Source organism: Dipodomys merriami, unplaced genomic scaffold (genome assembly GCF_024711535.1).
Source record: "Dipodomys merriami isolate MVZ:Mamm:240054 unplaced genomic scaffold, mDipMer1.0.p SCAF_12, whole genome shotgun sequence".
Taxonomy (NCBI): domain Eukaryota; kingdom Metazoa; phylum Chordata; class Mammalia; order Rodentia; family Heteromyidae; genus Dipodomys; species Dipodomys merriami.
In genome coordinates, this window is record NW_027202493.1 from 33,166,022 (window position 1) to 33,188,299 (window position 22,278).

At 37.2% G+C, this 22,278-nt stretch overlaps 1 protein-coding gene across 3 annotated transcripts in view; it reads left to right on the forward strand.

Annotated features, from left to right (window-relative positions):
- Window positions 1-318: 318 nt before the first annotated feature.
- The window catches only part of LOC138823303 (probable ATP-dependent RNA helicase DDX60), a 65,340-nt gene continuing 43,380 nt past the window's right edge, over window positions 319-22,278 (forward strand). For 2 of the 3 annotated variants that reach the window (XM_070016516.1, XM_070016518.1), the window contains exons 1-14: window positions 319-381; window positions 4,559-4,729; window positions 4,844-4,952; window positions 5,050-5,164; window positions 5,455-5,644; window positions 7,465-7,806; window positions 10,309-10,425; window positions 11,649-11,810; window positions 13,403-13,555; window positions 14,928-15,069; window positions 15,707-15,862; window positions 19,177-19,282; window positions 19,834-19,949; window positions 20,794-20,954. In XM_070016516.1, coding sequence (XP_069872617.1) covers window positions 5,073-5,164; window positions 5,455-5,644; window positions 7,465-7,806; window positions 10,309-10,425; window positions 11,649-11,810; window positions 13,403-13,555; window positions 14,928-15,069; window positions 15,707-15,862; window positions 19,177-19,282; window positions 19,834-19,949; window positions 20,794-20,954 — 1,737 coding nt within the window. In that variant the 5' untranslated portion in view covers window positions 319-381; window positions 4,559-4,729; window positions 4,844-4,952; window positions 5,050-5,072. Of the gene's footprint in view, window positions 382-4,558; window positions 4,756-4,843; window positions 4,953-5,049; window positions 5,165-5,454; window positions 5,645-7,464; window positions 7,807-10,308; window positions 10,426-11,648; window positions 11,811-13,402; window positions 13,556-14,927; window positions 15,070-15,706; window positions 15,863-19,176; window positions 19,283-19,833; window positions 19,950-20,793; window positions 20,955-22,278 lie in introns of all 3 variants that reach the window. The other variant, XM_070016517.1, reaches the window with a different exon arrangement.

Consider the following 22,278-nt stretch of genomic DNA (forward strand, 5'->3'; position numbering starts at 1 on the left):
TTTTTCTTTTTCCATTTTACACACAAATGGGAACAGCGATTACCCCTTATCTCACCGTGGACGTTTTTCTAGCACTTTTTGTTTTGTCTTGTTTCAAATCTCTCTGCCCCTCTATATTGACGCCAGAGGAGCCGGCTCTTTATTATTGTCTATGCTTCTTTCTCCCCGTACATTAAAATTCGATTGAAGACAGGCATAAAGCTACTTTCTCCAGATCGACTTTACCCAACTCAGGAGAAAAGGAAACAGAAACTTAGCGCTCCTGGGAGGAGAAAGGAAACTGAAAGCAAGGACTCAGGTATAAAAGACCGCTTGAGAGCGCTAGGGCGCCCAGTGCACTCCAATCTGCGGGGCTCAGCAGCAAGTCCTGCCTGGATCCGGGTAAGAAGAGGGAGGTGCCCCAGGGCCAGTGAGCGCTTTGAGGTGTGTGTGTTTGTGTGTGTGTGTGGGGTGTGGTGCATAGGGGATCCAGGAGAGGTGTGTCCCAAAGAAGGGGCTGGAGCTGAGCTATTCTGAGAGGTAAGGTGACCACAGCTGGGTGGATAGGGACGGTGGGGGTGGGGGTGGGGTGGGGTGGGGTGGTGGGTTGGGGTTGCAAAGCCAGCTGTGCACAGACACCCCTCTCCCCCAGCCTGGCTGCGGAGGCCAGAGGTTGAAGAGAGAGAAGGGAAGGGAGAGGGGCAGGTAGACATGATTGGGGAAATGGATGGGTCTTCTTCTTCTTCTTCCTTCTTCTTCTTCCTCCTTCTCCTTCTCCTTCTTCTCCTTCTCCTTCTCCTTCTCCTTCTCCTTCTCCTTCTCCTTCTTCTTCTTCTTCTTCTTCTTCTTCTTCTTCTTCTTCTTCTTCTTCTTCCTCCCTCCTCCTCCTCCTCCTCCTCCTCCTCCTCCTCCTTCTCCTCCTCCTCCTCCTCCTCCTTCTTCTTTGTGAAAGTACTGTACAGAGGGGTTACAATTACATGGGCAAGATAATGAGTACATTTCTTATCAAGCATTGCAGCCTCCTCCTTTGTTTCCCCATCCCATCCTCCCTCCACCCCCCAGAATGAGGAAAGATCTCAGATCTGATACAGTGAATAAAACTTGCACCTCGAAAGCAGGAAATTGGCTTCTTTTTCCGGGAAGATCCAGGACCACACACACACACACACACAATCAGAATCTGCAGGTTACATAACAACAATAACCACCTAACCAACCAGTCGACTCCATTTGTGTTTACTGCCTCAGCCTCCTAAGTGTTAAGATTACAGGCACGCACCACCATCATTGGTTTAAACTGCACTTTTGGTGGATTAGAAGGTCCGGCAGCCGTGTTTCTTGCGTCCTCACAGGGCCTCTCTCCTGGCCGGATTCAAGATGTCTGCCTGGGTTGGACTAGGGTGATCATTCCGATGGAACAATTCCTTCCTCAAATCTAGTGGGTTGAAGCACCAGGCTTTCTTTCTGGTCCTTAGCTAAGGGTTATTTTCTCTCAACAATGTGTTATTAAGTTGCCATAGACTGGAATAGAATTTGTGATCTTTCTTTGGCCTACTGAGTAGCTGAAAATATACTACAGGGGTATTCCATTGTGTTTAGTTTCATATTAATCTTTTTCTGAAATTATCCATTTTGATTCCTTGGCAATATTAATTAGAACTTTTAAAGATCTATCCTATTTCTGAATTACGCTTATTGATGTAGCCCTTCCTTCCTTCCTTTCTTCCTCCCTCCCTCCCTCCTTTCTTTCTTTCTTCCTTCCTTCCTCTCTCTCTCCCTCCCTCCTTCTTTCTTTCCTTTCCTCCTCCTCCTCCTCCTCCTCTTCCTCCTCCTTCTTCTTGGTGTCTTTCCCATCTGAAAACGTGTATAATTTGTGTGTATGTATGTTCATTCAACAGTTATGACAGGGGGTGCATTATTTTCTCTATAGTATGTTTATCCTTTATTTGAGAGAGAAGAGACAATAATTGTAAATTGTAGTCCTTAATACAGAAGATTTCTTGTAGGGTACATGAAAGCAGGAGGCCGTGGGAGCTGTTAGTTGTCAGGTTATGGAGGGTTTTATTCTACACCATGGCTACTGTTGAATAAATAGTGCTGTTTTTAAATAGACATCCACATCCCATTACTTGTTATATTTAACCAAAAATACTATATTATTTCTTTCAATTTTTGTGCATTATTTCTTCAAACAACTTATTGAATATTTTTTATTGTGAAAATACTGTACAGAGGGGTTACAATTACATGGGCAAGATAATGAGTGCATTTCTTATCAAGTATTGTAGCCTTCTCCTTTGTTTCCCCTTCCAATCCCTTCCCATCCTCTGCCCATTTCCCCACCCAATCCTCCCCCCCTCCACTACCAAAGTTGTAAAGTTCGATTTAGACATAACGACTTGTACATCTCATTGTTGCAATGGGTCCAGTTGTATCCCTATTTCAACGATTTACAACTTCTTACTTGTTAGGATAAAATACTAATTTGTTTAGAGAGAACTATTTAGTAAATGAAGCCATTGGGTGTTTATAATTTTATTTTTCATGAGATTCCATGAAAATTCTGGACATACTAAAGGCACTGTGGCTGTCTGTGAACCTATGAATTCATTTGTTATTCTGTAGAGTTGGATGTTATCTGATGAAGATCTTCTCATCTTCTGTACATGCTTACGGTTCATTTTTCTCTGACATGCTTAGTTTTCACTGCATCGTCTTTCATCACTTGAGCGTGGTACAGTTGAGAGAACGGAAGGAAGGCCATGAAGCTTGTATATAATGAGTCAGGTGGTGGGTTGCGTGAGTGACAAACATATCAGGAAAATGCCTAAACTCCTTACATAAGCATAAGACTCTGATCACACTCGGTCACCTTGTACTTTCTCATGTAAAATGACCTGCAGAGTCTGCAAGATGTCATATAGTTTCTCATCTTTTTATCTTTATTAGCTCAGCCCCTCCCATCAATTTGTAATTCCATCAAATTCTATCAAATGCCATTTTGCCCATTCCACTAACAGGGGTATTGCTTCCATTCTGTCTGTTCTTTGCACTATAGTTGGAGCAATCGTTTCAAAATGGCTATTTTCTTATTTTTAGGATGAAAAAATTGTGTAACATCCTCTTAAAGGTTCTGTGTGCTCTTAGATTGCTTTAGCCCTCTTCTGCATGGCTAATGGTTCTAGTTACTCTTCTTAACGCCAGCCTACTGCCTTCTTTTAGGAATTTACTCCTTCCACATTATTTCAGACCACAGGACCTTTATGTGTAATATTCTTGTATTTGCTCTGCTCAGAATGCTACTTCTATTCTTTTGCTCAACTAATTCTGTTCTTCTCTTCAAAAATTTATCTCAAACATTGTTTCTGTATGGAAGTTTCCCCTTATCTCTTTTGTCACATTTGTGATTTTCCATTTTTATATGATTTTATGATTAATAATTTTTTTTAAAGTCACATGTTTAATATGATTAGAACATTAAGTCAGACATGGTGTAGAAAATGAAAAAGATAGACAACCCCTGGGGCTTTTGGCCAAGGGGACTCAAAACTGTGATTTTCTTTCTCCAGGAGGTAGACTATTTGAGCATTCCTTGCCCTTGACTCCAAGGGCTAGCGTGTGTCAGCCACGGAGACAGTCCAAAGACATTTTGCTCACTTGCTTCACTCTGATTTGGATATAGAAGGTTACCTATTTCTGGGCCGGGAAGGTGGCTCAGTGGTAGAGCGCTTGCCTTGCATGCCTGAGGCCCTGGGTTCAATTCCTCAGCACCACGTAAGTAAAAAGAAAAAAGTCGGAAGTGGTGCTGTGGCTCAAGTGGTAGAGCGCTAGCCTTGAGCTGAAGAGCTGAGGGACAGAGTTCAGGCCCCACGACCGGACCCCCCCCCCAAAAAAAAAGAAAGTTACCTATTTCTATGTGGGCATTAGAAATGTAAAAAGGTTATGAAATGTAAAGAATTGTAACTTGTGGTTGTTATAATTCCTTCCTCCCTCTCTCCCTCCTTCCATCCTCTCAATCCGGTTTAATCTGGCTCAAAACCAGTTTAATCTGGCTCTAGCCGACTCAATCTGGCTCAGTCCGGCTCATTAATCCAGCTTGGAACCGGTTACATCTGGCTCAAACCTGTTTGATCCGGTCCAATCCGGTTCAAACCGGCTTGATCCGGTTCGATCCGGTTCCATCTGGCTGGATCCGGCTCAAACCGGCTTGACGCCTGCGCGGCCGATCGTGGCGGGCCAAAGCCGGCTGGGGGGTGAGGGGAACGTGGCAGGGCCGTGTCCCGCGCGCGGGTTCCGTGCCGGGACACCTCCGCGATGCCCCGGACAGCTGTGCGAGGCTCCCGGCTGGGGCTGCCTCTCGGCGGGCCAATGGCGAGACCGAAGTCTGCCCGAGCCGGAAGCCCCTGGGCGCGGGATCGCCCCCCGCCAGGCCCACGCATGCGCGAGCCAAGGCAGCAAGCCAAGTGTGGGAGAGGCTTCGGCCAGAAGTCTAATAGGATTTTCAAGCTCTTGGAAACTGGTATTGTGTTGTTTTTGCGATTTCCTTTTCTTTCATCATCTTCTTCTGTTTTTGTTGTAGCTGTTCTTTTGTCGGTGGTGGTCGTGGCGCTGTTCCAGCCACAGCTCCACTTCTGGTGAATTGCAGAGAACAGTCTCACAGCCTTTCCTGTCTACACTGGCTTCAAACCGCGATCCTCAGTTCTCAGACTCCCGAGCAGCTGGGATTACAGGCGTGAGCCACCAGCGCTTGGTGCTTTGTTACTTCTTATATTCTTGGTGCCTACTATTTTGCTTAATGTGTAATCGTCATTCAGTCCATGTTTATGGGTAGAATCATGACTTGAATTTTCCCCTTTCTTTGCAGGTCTACCATTCTCATGAACAACTGTTATTTGGAGAAGACAGAGTGACAGATAATTACGATATTTAATACTTGCCCTTCAGGCTGAAGGCAAAGGAAGCTACAAGATTGGGTAATTTTCAATTCAAAATACCTTCAGAGTTATGAAATAGAAGCTATACAGATTTAATTGAGTTAAAGCAATTAAAATACTGTTTCTTATTCCTCAGATAACAACTGTGAGCTTGAAGGAATGACTGAAAATAATCCACTCTCTTTAGAACAACCCATGGCGTTGTTAGAGGCAATTTCACAGTTAATTCTGAATAAAATGCCAAGTGCAGAGTGAGTATTTTCTTAGAATAAAGATCTTTATTACAGAAAATGTCAGCAGATCTGATGGTATCTATCTCAGCATGACCTTGTACATGTATATACATTATATCAGTATATATACTTGTACGTAGTTATATATTAATACATAACTGCCTATTTATTATATATAGGTATATATAACAAATTCATCTGCTACTGGTGATAGTAATGTGATAGTAACAGTAATACAGCTTTTAGGGGGAATTATTGAATCCAAACCTCTTTTTCATTTAACTTCTTTTTGTTGTTTGTTTTCTTAGGTATTCCAGCTTGTTGAATGACTTTGTTGAATCTGAGTTTTTTCTGATCGATGGAGACTCCTTACTGATCACGTGTGTATGTGAGAAGTCACTGAAGCAGGGGCAGAGTCTCCATTTCTTCTACCTGGTTGAATGCTATCTCTTGGATCTCATTAACAAAGGAGGCCATTTTGCTGTAGTTTTCTTCAAGGTACCGTGTGATGGTTGGGTTTATGTAATATAAAGATTATAACTAAAATTTAAAGAGAGAAAGAGGAAAAATGATTCCCAAATCTTAGTATGTAGGAATTCTCATCCTTGAGAGATTTTTCTTTTTCTTTTTCTTTTTTTCTGGTACTGGTGATTAAACCCAGGGCCTTTCTTGCTCTACCACTTGAGCCATACCCAGCTGTTTTTTGGTTTTAGTTTGTTTTTGAGCTGGAGTCTTGTTAATTTGCCTTGGATAGCCTTAAGCTGCAAATCTTCCCCCTTTTTGCTTCTAACTTTCCTCAGTAGCTAGAACTGCAGGTGTATTCAGAGTGTTTCTTTATTTTTAGAAACATTATTTACAATAATAGAACTTTATTGTCAGGACACATAAAATCATGAAAGTGGATAAGAAATCTCTGTAATGGCTCAGGTAATCTCTAGTTTCTAGTCTTCCTCCTCTGAGAACTGCTTCTGTCTTCAAAACTTAGCACAGAAACTTGAAGCTTAGGAAAGATACTAAACAAAACTTAGCAAAGGTACTTGAATCCCAAATAAAACATATTTGAGCCCACATATTCACTAACTCTGCTTTGTTCCTTTCCCTTTAGGAAATGCCTTCAAGACAATGTCATAGGTAGTGTTCCTTTTCTGACTATGAATATAAGGAATAAAGTTTTAACAATTGCAAATACAGATATATTTAACCATCAATAACCTCTCCTAACCCTAAAAGTAACTAATATGCAAAACCCTAAGATCCTAAAACCCCCAAAGTGACTAATGATACTCAATAGTTTTAGTCTGGTTCTTCTTGATCATGTTGCAACCACAATACTGTTATATTTTTGAACATTGTTGAGTGGTCAGCCATGATGTTGTTATGGTTTTGATTTTTGACTTTGGCGATACTGAGGTTTGAACCTAGGGCATACTCTACTACTTGTACCACGCTTCTAGCCTTTTTATCTTTTTTTTTTTTTTTTGGTCGGTTGTGGGGCTTGAACTCTGGGCCTGGGCACTGTCACTCAGCTCTTCAGCTCAAGGCTAGTGTTCTACCACTTGAGCCACAGTACCACTTCCGGTTTTCTGAGTGGTTTATTGGAGATAAGAGTCTCATGGTCTTTCTTGCCTGGGCTGGCTTTGAACCGAGATCATCAGATCTCAGCCTACTTAGTAGCTAGGATTATAGGTGTGAGCCACCGGTGCCTGGCCTAGCCCTTTTGTCTTTAGTTTTTTTTTTGAGGTAGGGTGCCTTGCTAGTTTCAAAACTCTATCTTCTTGTCTCATCTCTGACTTTTCTGGGATTATTGGTGAGTCTCACCATTCCTGGCTTCAAGGGTTTGAATAAAGTTCTGGTGCTCTGATCTAATGTGTACAATCTAGTTGACTGTAGAGGTTTTGATCTGGTGAGAAAAAACTATGGGGCATAAGGACATTCTCTGTAGTCTGGAGCAATCCTCTAGAACAAAGGGATTCATTTCAGCTTATCCTTGCAGATAATTTATATCTATAATTTACTTTTCACCTTTCCTTTGGTCCTTTTGCTTTTTGAAATGAGAATGGAGAAGGAAAGGATTAGAGGAGGAAGAGAAAGTGTGATTAACATTGAGTGTGATATGCTGACCATATGCTGTCCATAAGTTTATAAATCTAAATTGTGTTTGGCAAACTTTTAGAAGCTATTCCCTGATTATATGACAGCATGCTATTGAGTTTTGTATTATACCTTTATGCTTTTAATGGGTGTGCTGACCAATGACATAAGCAAAACACTAGATGATAATATCGAAGTAATGGACGTTACCATCTCCTTTTCCACAGGATGCTGAGTGTGCCTACTTCAGCTTCCCAGAACTTCTTCCTTTGCGAACTGCTTTAATTCTTCATCTTCAGAACAATACCACCGTTGATGTTTGGACTGAATTTTCTAGATGCTTTTCACAAGAGTGGGAAACTTGCTTGAAAGAGACTTGCCCATATTTCCTGATAGTTGCAGATGAAGGCCTGAACCAGTTGCAAACACATCTTTTCAACTTTTTAATCATTCACTGTTGGGCAAGGAGAGTCAATATTGTGCTCTTTTCAGGACAAGCATCTGACATTCTTCGACTTTATGCTTACTTTATGCCAAGCTTGTATGATGATGTGAAGCTTTTATCGAAGGTAATTTTTATATCTATCCATCTAAAAGAGACAATGTTCTTTTACAAAATTTTCTAAATTTCTTTACTTAGCTTCTTTTATACTTCCTATATAGAAATAATCACAAATTTAATAGAGAGAAAGAAAAATCGCTAATAATAGTAATAAATTAATAGCAATGATATAGACATAGTACATTGTTGAGTACTTCTTGTTATACTGTAGTTCTGGTACTCATGAGTGATTATTTAATTTTCACAAAATTTTTCTAAGGGAAATTCTACAGATTAAGAAACAGATGTTTAGCTAGGTGCCGGTGGCTCAAGCCTGTAATCCTAGCTACAAGGAGGCTGAGATCTGAGGATCATGGTTTTAAAGCCAGCCCCGGCAGGAAAGTCTGTGAGACTCCTATTTCCAATAAAACATTAGAAAACCAGAAGTGGTGCTATGGCTCAAGTGGTAAAGCTCTGGCTTTGAGCTGAAGAGCGCAGGGACATCACCTAAGCCCATAGTTGAAGCCCCACTACCTACAAAAAAAAAGAACAACAACAACAAAACAAAAACAAACAATCAAAAGAAACAGATGTTTGTACCCATAATCTATTTATCACTAACAACAGAGGAATAGCTGAGTATGGAATGAAACCACGGATTCCTACCCCTTTGTCCTTAGCTACTGTGTGGCATATTGACTGCAAGGGAGTGAAGGCCAAAATGCATTTAGAGGCAAAAATTATATTTCTCTTACTGACATACTAGTGAAATGGTAGTTAATAGGCTCACCTTTACTGAGAATTGCAAGAGTAGGTTAATGAAGAAGGAAAAGAATTAAGATAGGTTAATTGTGGAATAGTCAACTCATTAATATATTTTTCTAAGAGTTTACAATTCTGATGCCATTCTCTAATTATTTTGCCAAATTTATACCTAATTGATAACTATGTAGATTTAGCAACTCAATTGAAATTTTCAGAGAAAAAAATAAACACAGTGACTTTGGAAATAAATCCAGTTTCTGTTTTATATTTTTTCACTATATTTCATCAAAGAATTTTTGAGCCAACTAATATCTGCTAATCTTTGAGAATTGTGTTATATTCCTCCCATATTTGGAAAAATGTACATTTGTCAATAGTAGTTCACAACTGTAATCCTAGTTACTAAAAAGGCTGAGAGCTGAGGATATGGTTCAAAACTATCTTGAGCAGACAAATCTGAGAGTTTTTTTTATTTTTACTTATTTATTTTTTATCTCCAGTTAGCAGTAAAAATCCCAAAGTGGAGGTGTGGCTCATGTGGTAGAGACTTGAGCACAAACACTAAGAGCATAAAGCTCTGAGCTCAAGCCCCACTACTAGTACACACATACACACACACGCACGCACGCACGCACACACACACACACACGTTGCCATCTATGAGCAGGGACAGGCCCAGGCTTCATTTTCCTATTGAGAGGAAGGAAATATTTTTTTGGTCCGGTCGTGGGGCCTGAACTCTGGGCCTGGGCGCTGTCCCTCAGCTCTTCAGCTCAAGGCTAGCGCTCTACCACTTGAGCCACAGTGCTACTTCCTGCTTTTTTTTCTTTTTGCTTATGTGGTGCTGAGGAATCGAACCCAGGGCCTCATGCATGCAAGGCAAGCGCTCTACCACTGAACCACCTTCTCAGCCCAAGAGGAAGGAAATACTTTTTATCAATTCAGTTTATTTTAATCTGTTAGAGAAATTTCTGCATCTGAATTTAAAGTACCCTACAAACATTCTGTCCAGTCTCTGCTTAAGAATAGTTTTCCTTAAGGATGGAGTTTATTACTGGTAAAGAGAATTTATTTCTTAATACATTGAACATTGGCTTTAAAGATGCAATTTCATTCCAGTCCAACTTGGACTAGAATTAAAAAAGACACAGGAATACATATTCAATAAATATTTATTTCAAGTCTAGTGGGAAGGCAATTTAAAACACTGATAATACCTATTGCTAGGATAACATCTGCTAGTGAATAAAATATGTTTTTATTCATTCATGTTGGTACGGAATTCATTATACCCTTATTGCATTAAATGGTTATGATGTTTCCTGTGGGTAGTTTTTACCAAACAGTCTAAAACTAGATTGTGTTGATGGTTACAAAACCAGGTAAATTTACTAAAATCCATTAAATTGTACATTTAAGAATAGGGGATTTTCATATTATTTTATTTTGTTTAAAAACCTAATCCACTATATTCTCAGTAAAGATAGTGTTATGTATTGTATATTCTATAGTATTCTGTATTCTCAGCAAAGCAAAGATAAAGTAATATTATATTGTCTATATCTATAGATTCTCTATTCTCAGCAAAGATAAAGTAGTACTACTTGACAGGCTTTTTACTGGTGACCCTCTCTAACAGTGCAATGTATTTTACAGAGAACAATATTATAATACAATTATGTCTTAAGTATTTGATTTTTTAAAGTTGGAAAATACTTAGATATTTTCTTTTTGGCAATGCACTTGACTTTCCTTTGCTTTACAGAATAGAACGCAGATTTGGACTGTGTACAAATCCCTGCTTAAACAATTGGAAGAGAACAGAACCTCTGCAGTAGCACCTCTCTTTAGAGATTTAAAATGGGATACTGTGCTGGAAAAGGTAATGAGATTAAAACATTTTAAAAATAGAATTGACTATTTTAATCATAAAATGTTTCAAAAATGACAAGAGTTTTCATGACTACTCACAAAGTTTCCTCTGGTGTTAGTTTTCTTATATATCCATGGAGCAGTTATAAACACCAGGAAATTGCATTGACAGGATAGTTTCAATTAAGCTCAAGAGCTTAGGTGAATTTCACTAAGTTTATCACTGCTGCACTTTTTTCTGTATCAGGATTACTGTATCAGTATCCAGGAAAACATGTTCATTTAGTTGCTATGTCTCTCTAGTCTTCATTTTGTACTGGTTCTTAGTCAAGACCTTGTTATTGAAAAGTATTGATCAGATCATATTGAATCTGAATGTAGGTTGCTTTAGGTAGTATAGCCATTTTCACAGTATTTATTCTTCTAATCAACGAACATAGGAGGTCTTTCTATCTTCTGGTATCTTCTTCAACTTCTTAAGGTTTGATGGTTTTCATTGTTGAGGTTTTTCACCTTCTTAGTTTATTCTTAAGATGTTTTATTCTTTTTTTTTAATTTAATTTTATTTTATTTGTGAACATACTGTACAGAGGAGTTACAATTACATGGGCAGAGATGTTTTATTCTTATTGAAGTGATTGTGAACAGAATTGTTTTCCTGATTTTATTCCCAGAAACTTAATTGTTGATGTATAGAAAAGTGGCTCATTACATACACTGATTTTATATCTTGCTATGTTGTTGAAAGATGTTTGTCAAATCTAGGAAGGATTTTTTTTGGGTGCAGTCTTTGGATCTTTTAAGTATAGGATATTTCCATCAGTAAATAGGGATAATTTGATCTTTTTTTCCCCTGTTTGAATCTCTTTTATTTCTTTCTCTGGCCTTATTTCTCTAGTTATGAGTTCCAGTATTATTTTGAACAAGAGTAGGGAGAATGGACACCCTTGTCTTATTCATGACTTTAGAAGAGCCTTTATCTGAAAGGTTTTGTGGCATCTTTTGAGATGATCATGTGAATGGTTTTCTGTCTGTGATTCTGTTTATGTGCTTTATTACATTTGTTGATATGTGTATGTTGAACCGTATTTGCATCTTTAAATGAAACCTGCTTGATTATGGTTTGTGATCTTTTTTTTTTTTTAATTGTATTTTATTTTATTTGGGAACATATGCTGTTGTGAATAAACATTTTTTCTAAATATCATACCATGTTATACTTATTTGTGACAGGCATCTGAGACTATATCACTGCTTAAGAAAATCTGGCCAGAAAGATCTGATGTTCAATGTGTATTTTGTGTTACTTCATGTTCATTGTTTTTGCAAATAAATCATGACTTTTTACCCAAGAAAAAGAAGGCCATTTCTTCTAAAAATAACAACAAACAACAGGTAGGTTCCTTACAGCTTTACTAAGAAACACCATCTCTCTCTACTTTCAGCCTTGTTTTTTTTTTTTTTCTACTATTGGGGCTTCAGTTCCTGTTTTATACTATTGGGCCTCATGATTGCTTAGCTTACTTGCTTAGCTAGCGCGCTGTCATTTGAGCTAGTTTGATTTTTATTGGTTATTTTGGAGATAAGAGTCTTACGGGCTTTTCTTCTCTATGATCCTCCATAGCTCTACCTCCTATCCTCCATAGCTCCACCTCCTACGGGTCCTTGGGAATTGTACTGTGCTCTTGACTTTTTTTTTTTTAAAGGTATTTTGCCCCTAGAGCTCCCAGCAGTGTTTCAAGACAAGCATTATTATCCCTATTTTACAAGTGGAAACACTGAGTTTGAGATATTTCGGGTAGCATTCAAACTAAAGGTGTGAATGAGCAATGAGGATGGAATGCAAGAGTGGCAGGTGCAAGTTCCACAATACCACATTGTCCTTTTAAGAAACATTCCTGTTGTGGTTCTTGTCTTTTCCTGGCTGGAGAGAGTAATTGCGGTTACGGTACTTAGCTTTCTGCTAAGGTCAAAAATCATTTGACCAATCTGGATTCAAGTAAACATTCATCTCTGCATATATGTATATATACACACACATCTACATACTGTTTTGTATGCAATTGAGTTACTAAGGATTTTTGTTGTTGTTTTTGGTTGTGGAGCCTGAGCTCAGGGCCTGGACACTGTCCCTGAGCCTCTTTGGTGCTCAAGGCTAATAATGCTCTACCACTTGAGCCACAGCACCACTTCTGCTTTTTCTAAGTAATTTATTGGAGATAAGAGACTCACAGACTTTATTGCCTGGGCTGGCTTCAAACCGCAATCCTCAGATCTCAGCCTCCTGAGTAGCTAGTAAGAGTCACTGGTGCCCAGTAATTGAAGATTCTTAATGAAGTTTTAGCTCTTTTTTCCAGAAATGGATGGTGAGTATTACCAAAAGGTAACACTTAATGCTTCTATTTTATTTGCCATTAGGTCCTTAGTGAAACCTGTCTACGTGTTGAGGTGCCCTAAGCACACTATTTAAAATAATTATCACAAAAATCCTATCAGGGCAAATCAATCTCCGTGATCTTTTCTACCAATCATGAGACTGCTTGGCTCTTGGAAGACTCCTGGATGCCATCTTACTTCTGTTTTCTGTAAATGCTTGAAGACAGATATATTGCCATCCTGGTGTCCTCTTCCTGGTGATGTGCAGATACAGTGTGAGAGCATTCTTTCTGGAACAGAAGAGAGCCAGTAGAATGTAGCTGCACCAGGCAGAATCTGGTAGAGTCTTGATCATATTAGCTGCTTGCTGAGCTTTAAGACTTTGCTGAACAAAGTCTGACATTACTGCTATTATGATTGGAAACTTCCTTTTCCCTTATCTCCAACATGCAAATACAGGCTAGGTCATGTACTGCCTCAAACATATACAATGAAAACAAATGGCAATTCCTGTTCAGCAAAATGTAGCTGCCCATATTTGTGGTTCTGCTTGTTGCTTATATGATTTCACAGTTTCCTGTTCTCTAGATTACCTTTCTTATTTTGTTTAGGGTTCCTGCTTAGGCCTGGCGGAGATGAAAGATTTTTGCAAACTTCATTGTCTCACTATGGCTTTTCTACTTAACTTACCTCTTCCTCAACGAGCTCGTTCTAGATTCATCACAGCTCCTTGGATTAAGGCAATTCAGACTCTCTTTAAAATGGTAAATGTACCCTTTATTGGCTTATAATTTGTTTCAGTTATTTGATGTATAAAACCACAGTAACCTTAAATGGAGAACAGTGTTAGCTTCTTGGAATTTTTAAAGATTTGATAACCTAAATCGATCACTTGAGTTTATGTAGCAATGACCAATAGCATGACAGCTACACAACTGAAAGAAAATGCCTCTTTTTTTTTTGTTTTGGGGTTTGAATTCAAGGTCTGGGTACTCTTCTTGAGTTTTTGGTTTTTTTCTCATGGCTAGCTCTCTTGAGTCTACTTGAGTCACAGCTCTACTTGCAGCTTTTCTGTGATAAATTGGAGATTAGAGTCTCATGAACTTTCCTGCCTGGGCTGGCTTCAAACCTGGATCCTTAGATCTCAGCCTCCCTATTAGCTAGGATTGTAGGCATGAGCCATTAGTGCCTTACTTGTAATTTTTTTTTTTACAACATTGGTTATCAGCATATTTAAGTTAGCAGTTGTCTTATAATGTATATAGCAGTTATTTATCTATTTCTCTATAATAGATTATTAAAAGGATCTTGATAGTCATTATACATGCTATTGGGGTTTTGTGTGTGTGTGTGTGAGTTGACAAAGACTTCTTTCTTTTCTTTCTTTGTTTTAGGATCTTAATACATATTATCAGAAGGTTTAAGGAAAAAATTTTATACTCAATCAATAAGGAATCCAGACCATAAACATCTTCCCCATTCATATTTTACTAATCTGGGAATAGAGTGAGAAAAAAAAAAAACAACATACTTACCCACCCCACATTAACTCCTCAGGGAGCGCATGTTACAGAGAAAACAGATAATTAATTTAAATCATTACTATGAAAGGGTAACTTTAGGATACTTTAGAATCTTGACAGTGGAAAGATCCAACCTAGTCTTCCAAGCATATCTTCTCTTAGGAAGAAGTGAAGGGAACCCAAGACCTAAAAGTTGAATAGGAGTTAGTAGTATATACCAGGAATGGAAATTGCATTCTGGGAATTGAAATAGCATGTGTGATTGTCTTGGGAATAGCATGACCAAGGACTTGAGATCTGCTTAGTGTAGCAGGAGCAGAAAGAATGAGCGTGGCCTACAATGAAGCCAAAGTTGGGATCAGACTAAGTATGGGATGCTACAGGTTCAAAAGAGAATGGATAGATAGCTTTTAAGTCAGTTTTGATTTTATCTTATGCTTCAATCTTTCGAGGAATAAGGCATTCATCACTAACCAGCCTGAATAAGCTTATATATCAATAAGCATTGAGACAGGCCTGTCTGCTTCTCTTTCAGTCAGATTAATAAGGGAGATGATGTCACCGTATACTTTAAGGAAATTGATTATAACATGGATTTGTTTTCAAATTTCAGAAAAAGTGGTGTGACTATTTCATCTTAAGTAATAAAAGCCTCTTCAGATTTTGGGATCTGAATTCTGTTTACCTTTCTGACCTAACTGATGATGTTTTGTTGAAGAATATTGCTTTTTACTGTGAAAACGAGAATGCTGACGGTATTATCTGATGATATAATAATAATAATTATATGTTGACCCAAGGATAAACATAATATTGAGGAAATTTTAATTGCTTTCCAAGAGATCAATTTTTTGTATATTTGATATGTGTAATTCTAATTTTTTCTTTGAATAATTTATACTTCTTAGTAGTTAAAGAAAAAATATAATACGTTTTCAGAAAACGGCATCAGCATTATTGAAACTTCTCTGATCTCTAAATTTGATTCCTTAATATGTCACCATTGGGGTAAATTGGCAACATGTAAAATGATGATCCTTATTAATGTTTATCTCTCAAAACAACTATTTTAGTATGATCAATTGTACAGTTATGCATGGCATATTTATTATTTGAAATAATAAGTATCTAGTGCCAATAGAAACAGTATTGGTTAAGATAGGATAATTATAATATTAATACTTAATTATCAGTCTGAAATCCAAGATTAACTTAAAAATTTGTTACCACATAGTCAAAACTAGTGACTATTTTCACTTAGTCCAGTGTACAACTCACTAAAATGTTCACTTTTTGATTGGTATTTTGGAGGTTTATGAATTTAGTCAGAATATGAGCTTCTGTGCATTTGTGAATGTGTTTTAATACTTACGGTTGTTCACTATTATGTAGGCCTACATTTGCATCTGGGAAAAACCATTATGAAAGATTATGAATATCTTTGGAATACTGTGTCAAAGTTGGTAAGAACGTTTGATGTGGGGAAGCCATTTCCTTTGAGAACATCAAAACTTCATTTTCTTAAAAAGAAACTATCACCCATCAAAGGTAAGAGATTTGTAACTTAATTTGAGATTAAAGCATTGTTCCTTTGAAAAATGTGTTTATACTCAATGCTGTGAGTATAGTTAATTTTGTACTACTTTGAATTTTAATAATTATCATGTTCTTGGGTGGCAAGCTATGACTATAATTTTGAAAATGTATGTTTTGCTTGTAATTGATATTATTGCCAATTTAAGAACCATCTCTAGATAGATGTGAGTTCCATTTCCAGTAATATGGTGGTCTAAATCAATTGAAAACTTTCTTAGAATTGGATCAGCTGCAACACTTCTTGATATGCTGGAGAAGAGATACTCAACATCATTTTACATAATTATAGTTAAGCTCAAAATAGAATGAGGAAATCCACCAAGGTGACAGGAGCCATTAATCCCAGCACTTCAGAGGTTGAACAATCACTTGAACCAATTTAGAAACTCACCTGGGAAACACACAGTGAGACCTTCTCTTATAACAAAATAATAAAACAGATATCAGAAGAAGACTTTCAGGGGCCAAAGAATAAAGGGTGATCTAATAAACCTTTTTATAAGCCAATGCTATCTGCACCGTGCTCCCCGCCCCCCCTCCCCCCAAATGCTTGTATTCTCTCTGGGTCCAAAAATTATAGACAACACTAAGAGCAGATAGTATCAAAAGTGAAATTTCTTTTCTTTTTTTATTGTGAAAATAACATACAGAGAGGTTACAATTACATAAGCACGGTAATGAGTACATTTCTTACCAAGCATTGTTGCCTCCTCCTTCGTTTCCCCTTACCATTTCTATCCATCCCCTCCCCACCTCATGCCAAAGTTGTAAAGTTCGTTTTTCGACATAACATCTCGTACATCTCATTGTTGCAATGGGCCCACCTGTATCCCTATTTAAACAATTTGTTTTTTCCCTTCCCCTTCCCAAATCATACCAACATCATATACAGTGAAAACAGGTGTTATACTGTGGGGGAGGGACATAGAAAGCAACAAAACAATCATAAATATGTTAGAAACAATAGCAAGAAAGAAAAACCATTTGAGTCCTTATCTTGGGGTTCATTTCACATAACATCAACTTACCTGACCGTTTCTGCTTGTCTCAGACATATACTAGTTATTGCAAATAAGGGAAACCATGGGACCTATGCTTCTTTGGGCCTGGCTTACTTCACTTAATATAATTTTTTCCAAGCCTTTCCATTTCCTAAGAAATGGGGCAATGCCATTCTTTCTGATGGAAGCATAGAATTCCATTGTGTATATATACCACATATTCTTGATCCATTCATCTACTGAGGGGCATCTGGGTTGGTTCCATATCTTAGCTATGGTAAATAATGCTGCAATAAACATAGTTGTGCTGGTAGCTTTAGTATGGTCTTGTTTGTGATCATTCAGGTAAATGCCCAAAAGTGGGATTGCTGGGTCATAGGGGAGCTCTATGTGTAGTCTTTTGAGGAACCTCTATACTAGTTTCCAAAGTGGTTGAACAAGTTTACACTTCCACCAACAATGAAGTAAGGTTCCCTTCTGTCCACATCCCCTCCAATCTGTTGTTATTAGAGTTCTTGATTTTAGCCATTCTAACTGGGGTGAGGTGGTATCTCAGTGTTGTTTTGATTTGCATTTCTTTTATGGCTAGGGAGGTTGAGCATTTCTTCATGTGTCTATTGGCCATCCTTCTTTCCTCTTCAGAGAAGTTTCTCTTTAAGTCTTTAGCCCACTTAGTTTTTGGGTAGTTGTTTCTTTGAGGATTTGTTGTTGGAGGATTTAATGTTTTGAGTTCCAGGTATATTTTAGATATGAGATTCTTGTCCGTTGTATGGCTAGTGAAGATCTTCTCCCAATGTGTGGGCTTTCTATTGATCTTGCTAGCTATGTCCTTTGCCATGCAGAAGCTCTGCAATTTCATGCAATCCCATCTGTCCATCCTTTCTTTGATTTGTTGTGTTGACACAACGTATGTCTTAAGAGCAAACCTCAAAGGCTAACTCTCCTCAGACCTATCTTTTAGACTGAAAAAGGCATGGAGAGATAGAGGAGATGTCAGCAAGTCTATATTTTGGAAAGAAAACCACAGGGAGGGGTTACAGACTTGGAACTTTTATAGCTAATCAATGGAAAAGTATTGAGAGGGCTGTTGACGTGGGGCAAATTTTTGTGGTTTTGGTATGACTGGGGACATTAAGGACATCTCTTGGCCAGGCCAGAACTCATGAGCTCTGGTAATGGTTGTACAGGCTAAAAGGAAAAAGAGTTAGGGTTGTAGGGTTTTCTAAGTAAATGGCTAGCAGTGGAGACCTTCCATCAGAGGAAGTTTAAAAGAAAATCTCAGCCTGTAGCAAAATAAATTGCTCTGAGAACTTACGGTTTAAATTAAAACTACTAATGTATTGAGAAAACTCTAAGCCAGAAAACTAACGTGACCAGAGGGATCTGGCCAATTCTTGTGAGGAACAATCATAAAACTCTTCTTTAATAGGATTCGTTGTCAAACATGGATGCAAATACACATTTATAAAAATGATAGGGAAAATTGTCTAAGAGCACATTAGCATGCTTAAGTACTTTAGAATTTGTAATTAGCACAATTACTACATGTATATTTAAGAATATATAAGAAATTAAATATGAAAATTGAAACATGAGAAAAACAACAAAAGGCTTTCAAGCTTTCACTTTTTATGATAATTAAACTTGTAGAATGGGTTTGAAAGCTGATTGGATATTGCCAATGGGAGAATTTGTGGACTAGGAATGGTTGTAAAGAATTATTCTTAGAGCTGGATGCTGGTTGCTTATGCCTGTAAATCTCTATCATCTGTCTGTTTGCTATTCTTTCTTTCTTTCTTTCTATCTGTCTGTCTGTCTACCTATCTCCTCCCTTCCTTCCTTCCTTCCTTCCTTCCTTCCTTCCTTCCTTCCTTCCTTCCTTCCTTCCTTCCTTTCTTTCTTTCTTTCTTTCTTTCTTTCTTTCTTTCTTTCTTTCTTTCTTTCTTTCTTTCTTTCCTTCTTTCCTTCTTTCCTTCTTTCCTTCTTTCTTTCTTGTCGTCATCATTTATTTATCCAACCACTCATCATTCCACTCATCCATCTATCTAATCACCTACATGTTTAAATCCTATCTTTTTCTTTATATTCAGCTGTGTTCCAAAATGTGTTAATATGAGATATAGCTTTATGAAAAGAATTGGGATTGGCCAACATAAATAAGATCAATGTAGAAATTTTAAATGTAAAGTTCTGAAAAGGAACTGCAACATTTCTGTGTGAAATTTTACTTTTGATTTTATCGTCTCTCTTTTTTATTTTTTACAGAAAGTTCTCAGGAAAAGATGCCTAAATTAGGATTTATCCCAATGTCATCTAAGGTTATTGATGAATTTGTTGGTGACATTTTGAAAGACTTGCCTTTCTTAAAGAGGTAGGGGGACAAAAATTAACCTCAATAAGTACTTATAAACCTCAATAAATACTTATAAGGTACAGGTAAGTTATTTATTCAGGATTCATCAAACTATAGCAGATTAAATAGACATATCATGTCTATTTATAATATATGAATTTTGAACATGGAGAGGTTATAGTGCTGTTTGAACCTAGGGCCTTGTACTTACTAAGCAGGTGCTCTACCACTTGAGCCAAGAACCCAGATCAAACATATTGCTATTTGTCTATTTCTGTGTAAATACCTATACAATTTCAATGTAGTGTAAACCATCCCAGCCATATGTTTTGAAAAAAATAATAAATTAATGAAAACTTGTTGATATTGATGGGACTGTTAGGGACATGGAGTGGTTCTCATTTCTTAAATCTCTAATGCTTTTTGGGTTCTACTATCCACATCAAGTTGTGTAGAGAGGGAAGGATGCTGTGATTTTCAATGTTATTATTGTTAAGATGAAATGTGTGCTGTGCTATGTTTGGAGGCATGCGATTCAAAATTGGCATCCGTTTCTTTTTATCTCGCAGTGATGACCCTATTGTTATGTCACTGGTTAAGCAAAAGGAATTTGATGAACTTGTCCATTGGCATTCTCACAGACCCCTCAGTGATGATTATGACAGGACAAAGGCCAACTTTAATGGTGAGCTGGGCGATTGGGCTGATAAACATTTAAATCTATTCCGTGCTCTGGTCTTTATTATATAGTGGAAGGTGATCACTCTCTGAGCCACAAATTAAACTTTTGAATAAATATTTAAATGCACGTAAGGAAGGATATTAGTGAAAACTCCCACTTGGTTTACTGTCATCCAGGTGTAGCTGTTTTAAGAAATCCAAAATATGCATTTGTCACAATAGCTAGATGCTGTTTTAAAAAAAGTTGGTTTGAACTTTAAGAAATCTCTGCATTTCTTACAGTCATATATATATTATATATATATATACACACACACACACACACACACACACACATATAGAGAGAGAGAATGAGAGAGAGAGAGAGAGAGAGAGAGAGAAAGAGAGAGAGAGAGAGAGAGAGAGAGAGAGAGAGAGAGAGAGAGAGAGAGAGAGAGAGAGAGAGAGAAAGAGAGATGGAGCTCCTAACTCCATGGCTTTGGTCCAGGACAAGGTCCAGTGATGCAAAGAACATGATGTCTTAAATGGTTTTCTTCTTATTTCTACCTCCACTTCCTTCTTAGCCTGATTTACATGACAGATGAAGTGACAGGATCCTTTCTTTCGTTCTTTTTTCTTTTTCTTTGCACCACCATACATTTTCTTTTGGGAAGTAGGCCACGATAAGATATTTTAGTTTAAGGAATTATTTTACAGACAAGACATAGCCTGATTTAAGAATCTCCATTTAGCAAATTAATTAGATTAAATTATTATTCTATAGTAGAAAAAGAAGTGCATGTGTGTGTGGTATGTTGTGAAGAATTAGTAAGAATGCTGCTGATTTTAATTGTTTTTTTTTTTCCCAGCAAAATCCAGAGATCCTCACATCCTTAAATCCTTGCAAAAGTATCATATTTTTCAAAGATTGTATGGCAATTCCTTAGAATCAGTCTCTTCCAAACTCATTGTAACTCAAGGTGTTAAAGCAAAGAAGGATTTTCATGAGGCTAAGAGCAAAAAGAAACATGTAAGGTGCTACAAAGTCTATTATTTTAAATTGAAAATATTTTTGAGTTGGAATTTGTTCATTCTCTTGCTGATTCTTTCTGTGAGAGCATGTTTCCTTTTATATAAGTAATCATATATATATCTATATATATCTATATATATCATTCTACTTATTAAGGAAGTCTAGCTTGAATATAAAGTGTGATTTCTAGTTTTCTCCACATAAAAACATGTACATTTACTCAGAGAAGACTATAAGGCTTAGATTGACTAAAGGCTAAGATTTAAAAATGTTTCAGTAACATTGAAAGTATAGTCATTTATTAATGAGAGTGAAAACCTTTTTTATGTTGTTGACACAAAAATAAATATAAAGTTTTTGCTTGCTTTTAACAGATTGTTTATATTTTTCCAAAGCATTTAAATAATGAATCAACCACTTCATTTTTGGTAGAGGGTAAATGCTTACAACTTTCCTTTTTTGTTCCTTAGGATGTCTCTTTCTAAGCTAATATAAAGATCTAAAATTGAGAATGAAGTACAAGTAACAAGTAATGAGAATTTAAAAATATTTTTGGTATAAATATTAAGCACTTCATGCTGTGAAAACTAATGGCTAATATTTCTGAGAATAATAATGTCTAACTATAGAAAATCCTACAAGTAGAACTGCTGATTTTGTGACTGTAGAGAAAGGTGATATATCATTTTCATAAAATGGGCAAGTCATTAGGATTTAGTCTATTCCTGTGAACCTCAATGCTGGAGATTAGGGAAATGCAGTTATTATCACTAAAAGTCAGATTTAATGTTTAACTCTATTAAAGAGAATAACAGTTTAACACAACAAATCACTAACAAATGCATCTGATTCCAGTCTACCTTATCAAATAATAAGATCAGTCAGGCGAAGCTATGAGAATGGAAACCTCTAAATGGAAGCAAAAACATTTTTTTGGGCTTCTGAATATTTTTATTTTAGGACTTTTTTTGGCAAGATCAGATAAGTGTGTCATTTCCTTGCCAGACCTTGGACTAATTAACAAGTAAAGACAGTACACGTTTGAGGGACAGAAGGTGGTTCATTAGTTTGCAGATTTATAAAAACAACTCTTACATTCCAATCAAGGTAACATCAAAAAATAATTACAAATGTCTTGGTGCTTTTGTGAAGCATCTCTCCTTGAACTGCTCCAAAAATCCAACTAGAATTGGAGGTCATTTTGACTTTTGCTTTAATAAGCACAAAGAAGCCCAGCTAGCTCTTCTATGTGATCATTATTTCTTCATCATATCCATGATCTTCATTTCCTTTTTACTGTCAACTTTATCATCCAGGAGAC